The sequence below is a fragment of the Pteropus alecto genome, unplaced genomic scaffold (genome assembly GCF_000325575.1).
Source record: "Pteropus alecto unplaced genomic scaffold, ASM32557v1 scaffold23, whole genome shotgun sequence".
In the NCBI taxonomy this organism is placed as follows: domain Eukaryota; kingdom Metazoa; phylum Chordata; class Mammalia; order Chiroptera; family Pteropodidae; genus Pteropus; species Pteropus alecto.
Genome location: NW_006435837.1, coordinates 114,499 through 121,188, shown reverse-complemented (window position 1 = coordinate 121,188; position 6,690 = coordinate 114,499). Strand labels below are relative to the sequence as shown.

At 36.0% G+C, this 6,690-nt stretch overlaps 1 protein-coding gene across 3 annotated transcripts in view; it reads left to right on the top strand.

The window, feature by feature from the left end:
• ZFX (zinc finger protein X-linked) overlaps window positions 1-6,690 on the top strand; it is a 43,887-nt gene that overhangs the window by 15,102 nt on the left and 22,095 nt on the right. The window contains exons 2-4 of one of the 3 annotated variants that reach the window (XM_025046597.1): window positions 1,892-1,980; window positions 3,242-3,296; window positions 4,825-5,388. In XM_025046597.1, the coding sequence (XP_024902365.1) occupies window positions 4,836-5,388 (553 nt within the window). In that variant the 5' untranslated portion in view covers window positions 1,892-1,980; window positions 3,242-3,296; window positions 4,825-4,835. Of the gene's footprint in view, window positions 1-1,891; window positions 1,981-3,241; window positions 3,297-4,824; window positions 5,389-6,690 lie in introns of those variants that run through there. The other 2 variants (XM_015589159.2, XM_025046596.1) reach the window with 2 other exon arrangements.

The following is a 6,690-nucleotide window of genomic DNA, read 5'->3' as shown; positions in this document are numbered from 1 at the left end:
CTTAATGAATTGCATTTATTGCTTTCTTAATTGGCTTAATTTCATGTAGTAGTATGTCATTATGTTTACAAGCTTAATTCACCTTTATCATTTTGTAATCACATTTTCAAAAGGGGAAAAAGAATTATGGCCAGGGGTGATTTTGGTGGGGAGAGAGCAGTGACAACTTATTCAGAGGTGTACCCTTTCCATTTTTCATAGTTGAAATTTTTTTGGTTTGTTGGTCCTTTCAATTAGAAGCAATTTGAATAACATTGAACGTGGTCTTTCTTGAATAGTCGACATGCTGAAAATCCATTTATTAATGTTAATTGAATTTCTCATGGATATATATACACATAAACACATCTCTATATATTTAGCATCTGAAAATAGGGAATTTAGTAGGGAAGGGGATTTTGGGGAAAGGTCCAAGCAGAGATGATAGGGGAAAGGTGTTCCAGGTAGAAGAAACCTTGAGCCCAATATAGAGTTGGGGTCTTATGGGGACATTGGGCATGGCATTTTTGTTTGGCTGAAGTGTGTGCATGTGGTGATGGGGAAAGGTGCTTGAAGGAACGTTAGGGGAGATGATAGATAGTTTGGGGCCAGAACTTAGAAGGTGCCAGGAGTATGAACTTTATTTGGAGGCATCAGGGAGCTATTAAATATTTTTGAATAGAGGAATGGCATCATCTAGCTGATGCTTTAGAAAAATGACTTGTGCTTCTATTATTTGAAATTTTAATAAGCATGCAACACTTATGTAATCAGCAAAAATGATAAAGGTAAAAGAAAAATATATCTAGTAGTATCATTTAGGTTAGATTAGAAAGTGAAAAAGTAGAGATAAGGAAACCAATGAGGAAGGAGGTTTATGTAATTATTTACAATATGAATAAACCACACTGATGTCTGCTCTTTTGAAACAGTCATTAATATTAAGTAGTATATTATTTTATGGGTTAAGTTCTTTTTGTTGTAAGTTTTTGGCTTAAGTAGAGAAGGGAGCATTAAGATCATTGGGATGTCTTGCAAAAACTCAAGGCAGTCAAGGTTCTGTAGCTGGACCTGAGAAAGGTCTAGAACCAGGAGCAAAAAGCTATTGGTAAGCCTCCTTTCCATGCTCAACTCCTATATTCCAGCCAGCAGGACAGACACACAAACTGATCCTTGCTCATGCATTCAGGTCTGAGGGGTAGGACTTTGATGTTATTGCACTCAAAGATGAAGTTATATTTACTGTTTTATAGCTAGTGCAATCAACTTTATGACCAGGAGAGTATAAACACACTGTGGGAATTTCCTTCTTTAGATTGGAGAGTTAGTCAAGAGAGGTCATTATGAGTTAGAAGAAAGCCCAAAGGGTGTTTACTATAATTATACACTTTGAGTTTTTACTGATGTTTAACATACCGGTTGAAAGATAGCAGACTACATTGAATTTAGAGAAGTAATATGAAAATTGTGCAGAAATTTCCCCCCAGTAAGGTACAGAGTTTAAGTTGAAACTTAATAAAACTGGTTACCCTTGAGGGATTGTGGGACATATTGACTGAGAGGAGACGAGTGCTGGGGTGCTGGAAATGTTCAATATCTTGGTCTGGGTAGTGTAGTGATTATATATGTATGTGTCAAAATTCATCAAGATGTGTGCACTTGTTGTATGTAAGCAATATCTCTAAAAGTCTAGGCAGAGTTGACATGTTTGATTTATGTGCCTTGCCTTGTCATGTAGATGCCCATATATCATTAGAAATCAATTAAGTTCTCGTTTATTTTAGGTAGATATGTTTTTGATAGATGTTCGTCTGTCACATAATTCTGAGTGTTTCAGAACGGTAAATATGGTGACATTTTAAATACATGCTATAAAAAAGTAATACTTGGTTTACTTTTTCCCTTCATTTAGGAGCTGTGACTGATGAGAATTAAAGGCCATGGATGAAGATGGACTTGAATTACAACCACAAGAGCCACATTCATTTTTTGATCCAACAGGTATAACTACTAGGGTTGTTACATTTTCCAACTACCAAATTTGGAATTGGTTATCAAGTAGATGAATTGCTAGACTCTGACATTGATATTCACACTTAGGTATCTTGTTATCTTGTCAAGCCTGCAAATATTAAAGGGAACACATCATTGCCCTCCTTAAAAATTTGGCTCCCTCACAACCAGCTCTCATATTCTTGTCAGCAACAGCAGCTGTGTCAAAACCTTAGTGTTATCTTCAGTTATTCTCATCTTGCCCAGTTATAGCACTAAGTCCTGTTCTTTTTTTGACATGTTCCTTGCTTACATCTCTTCATTCTGTGTCCTACCATATAGACAGGTTCTGTCATCTCATTCTTAGTCTGCAATAACTTTTATGTTGTTTTCCTCACACTTAGTCTCTTTTATATAGCCCACCACTCAGAGCACTCATTGTAAAATAACACATGGATCAAGTCATTTCTCAGTTTTCCATTACCCAGCAGGTAAAGTATAAACCTAAGGCCCTCCACATTCTGACTCCATCCTACTTTTACAACCCCGTCTCACAGGTTGACAAAAGAAGCCTTTTGCTTCAGTAAGACAGATTCTTATCTCACTCCCCAAACTGTACAAGGAAAGTTATATTCATGAAGTTCTAAAAGTAGAAAAAAATTATTCACAATTTTAGATTATCCATGGTTCCAATTGTATAACATCGTAAAGTGATTATGCTAGGTTTTATGAGGTAAGATGGTTTTATATCACATTAGCTAGCTGTCCTTATAAATAAAATATTAATGAGTTTTCCATTCTACTCGAAATGATCATATTGCAATATATTAAGGAAATAGCAATTAACAATATCAGAAAATTAAACATTGGCAATTTTTAATTTTAACTTTCTTTAATCTCTAAAACCGCTTGGGTGGTGCTCTATGTATTTTTCCTAATAATTTAGGATAGTCTTTTGACTCAAGTTTGGTAATTTCAGTTTGATACTGATAAATGCAAAATCATAATTTTTTCTTCATTAGAACATGAAGTATAACAAATGTGCTCGAAAGAGAGACTAAGCTCTTTGAGGAGAAACACACAGTATTTACTAGCTCAGTCTTGCCACAAGCAAGCGTAGGTCATGGGCTCAGTGGTAGATTGAAGGGCTATTGCATTTTAGCCCTGAATGTTAACACTTATAGTGTTCGTTTATCTTTGAGCAAGTCACTTAATCTGCCAGGGCCTCCGTTTTCATATGTCCTAATAATAATGAAACCTCTCATTACAGTTTTACAGAACACTTCCCATACATTCCCATTTGATCATCACAACAGTCCTGTGAGGTATGCATGGCAGATACTACTGTCCTCATTTTACTGATGAGGAAACTGGAACTCAGAGGTTAAATGACTTGCCCAAGGTCACAAAACTAATAAGTGTCTAAACCCTGCTCTCTGGTTTAGATTTTTTAACCATTGCTCTTGCCACTAAATGCTTTCATCTTCATGTCTGCAAAATGGAGATTAGAGTGATCTGTTGCTTGGTGTTAATATTGACAATATTGAAAACAAATGAGTATAAAGCATTTTGTAGAAGTTCTATAGAAATTAAAGCAAACATACTCTTGGATATTAACTGGCTTTAAGATTTCCTACATTTTTTAAGGTTCTTTGGCTCTTGCTGATCATTCGTGTTTGTTAAATAAAGCCATGTGTGTCTCTGAGGGCCTGGCCAGTGATACAGTCATTGAGTTAGGCAGCTGCTTCGACTCAGCCTGGTCTGAGTCACATCCAGAAACACGAATAGAATGAATAGTTTTTTAGGTAAGACTTTTATAAAACTTTGTTTGCTTTTCTCTAGACCAGAGGCCAAGGTACCAGATTCGTTTTCTTTTATCTTACGTTATGTTTTTGGCAAGGATAGCTGATTTAGAGTTCCATTTGTGGCATTCAAACAAAGTAATATTTACTGAGCACCATAATCTCTGCAAACTGTGTGATCTTGGTGAAGTCATTTAATCTCGCTGGGCTTTGATTGATTCAACCCTCTACCTTCATTCTTAACTGCAGAGTGGACTAGAGTAGGGTTTTTTATGTTCTGAGGAACTGCCTGTGGGATTGGAGTATGGGGGTTTGGGAGGAGGCTGAATGGAGGCAGCTAACCTCACCCTCCACTCTCCAGAGCAGCTGCACTTTTCTTCATCTCATCTATCCACGGAGGCTCCTTAACCAGTTTCTTTTCCTTTTCAATTGTGGCCTTCCAGCCTTCTTTTCATTTATGTCCCAATCCTTTTATACCCTAGATTCACAATATAATTTCTAAATTTCCATAGTCATAAATGGAGGATATTGGTGGGATACTGTATCAGAATAAAGAGGGAGAGAGGAGAAAAATAAAACGGAAGTAAACATGGGAGAAAGAGAAAGAAGAAAATGTATGAGTTGAGGAGAGAGATGGAGCAAGAAGGAAAAGAAATGAAAAACACATGTAATGAAGGAAAATGGTATATTTTCTACCTGAAGTTGCTTTACTTATTTTTATAATCATTCCTTAAGTACCTATGCAGATGAGTTTAATTTTAGTGAGCTTAGACTTATTTTCATGAATATTCTTCTTTGTGACTCCCTCAGTTGTTTGTTTATATATTATTTCCTTATCTATTCATTGATTTGGAAAGAGTATAAACGTTCTTGTATTAAAATTTTTCATTTCTGACATTAAAAAATAGATTTTCTCTATTTCTTCAATGTTTTAACGTTTGAGAAAAGTGAGGCGCTAGTCTGATTTCCTGGTAGAAATTAAATAACGTTTACATTAATCGAGGTAATCATGCATGCCTACCTGAAATTTGTGATTTTAATTTTTTTTAAGGTGCTACACACATGGATGGTGATCAGATTGTTGTGGAAGTACAAGAAACTGTTTTTGTTTCAGATGTTGTGGATTCAGACATAACCGTGCATAACTTCGTTCCTGATGACCCAGACTCAGTTGTAATCCAAGATGTTATTGAGGACGTTGTCATAGAAGATGTTCAGTGCTCAGATATCATGGGTGAAGCAGATGTATCTGAAACAGTCATCATTCCAGAGCAAGTGCTGGACTCAGATGTAACTGAAGAAGTTTCTTTAGCACACTGCACAGTCCCAGATGATGTTTTAGCCTCTGATATTACTTCAGCGTCAATGTCTATACCAGAACATGTCTTGACAAGTGAATCTATACACGTGTCTGACGTTGGACACGTTGAACATGTCGTTCATGATAGTGTAGTAGAGGCAGAAATCGTCACTGATCCTCTGACAACTGACGTAGTTTCAGAAGAAGTATTGGTAGCAGATTGTGCCTCTGAAGCAGTCATAGATGCCAATGGGATCCCTGTGGACCAGCAAGATGATGACAAAAGCAACTGTGAGGACTACCTTATGATTTCCTGTAAGTCTTGGGGTATAGTGATTGTCAAAGGTATTTTTGAAGGCTGTTTTTCCTAACTTATATCAGGGGTGAAATTATCTTGACTTCTATAAAATTAAATTTCATAGACCTTCATCATTCTGGTTTGGAGCCTGTAAGATAACTCAAAATTAAGAAAAATGAAATGGTACAGAGTAAAGAGTCATTTCTCTTTAAGCACACAGTAGAAAGATGAGATTTCTTCACGCTAGAAAAATAGATGGAAAGAAATAGTGAGCTCAGTGAAATCATGAAGGGTGTAATTAGGCTGTTACCAGCCTTTATTAGAATTCGGAACCCTTTTGAAACTTAAAAAGAATTCAACTTGGAAAAAAATGTATAAACTGCTTATATTCTTGTATATGAATATACAGTACTAATGTAATATATATGCTTATGTAAAATATCATTTATACAACAGATAGCATGGAAAAGAGCTCTGGCATAGCATTGAAACATAAATGATTCCAAAACATGATTTCGAGTATGATGGACTCCTATCAGGTTATTGAAGAAAAGTAAGGTGTTTTAGAACACATCTCTAAATGTTTAACTTATATCTGGGAGGATACCTATGTCTTTGTACAGCGTATTTCTTGGTACCACTTTCAGAGATAAAGTCCTCAGTAGGATAGACCATGTTTCTGACCCATATTGAAATTCTTATGCTTTAGGAATTAAACGTCAAAGACTCACATATTATTTGCTTATATAAATTCATGAGACTGTTTCTTTGCTTGCATATCTGTTGTAATACAGGAATTTAATATAACATTTCGGAGTCTAGCATTTTAGGAAATACCTTTTAAAATTCTTGAGATTTTGGAGATCAGAGAATCCTTCGTGTAAAGAGGAAGAAAACGCCTTTATTCAACATATTGTTTATTGGGCCCCTACTGTGTGTCACATATAAGTAGTGCAGATATGGATATGTACTACGTAAAAAAAAAAAAAAAACCATAAAACCATTGCCTTTGGAGAGCTTATTACAGTCTACAGTGGGAGAGAAAGATAGGTTGCACTATGATGCAGAAATGTGACTAAACTGCTGTGGGGACAGGATGGAGTTGCTGACCTTTGAATTCAAGGACGAGTTCTAGTTTTACAAGATGAACAAGGGCATGGGTGGGAGGGAGACATTCTAGGCAAATGGTAAAAAGTCTTGGCCTTTGCTGGGAATGATGGGAAGTTTAGGATGTGCTTGTATATCTTTGTGCACTTTCTGTTTAATTCTTTAGAATAAATTTCTAGAAATAGAATTGGTGGATCGAAGGGTATACTACA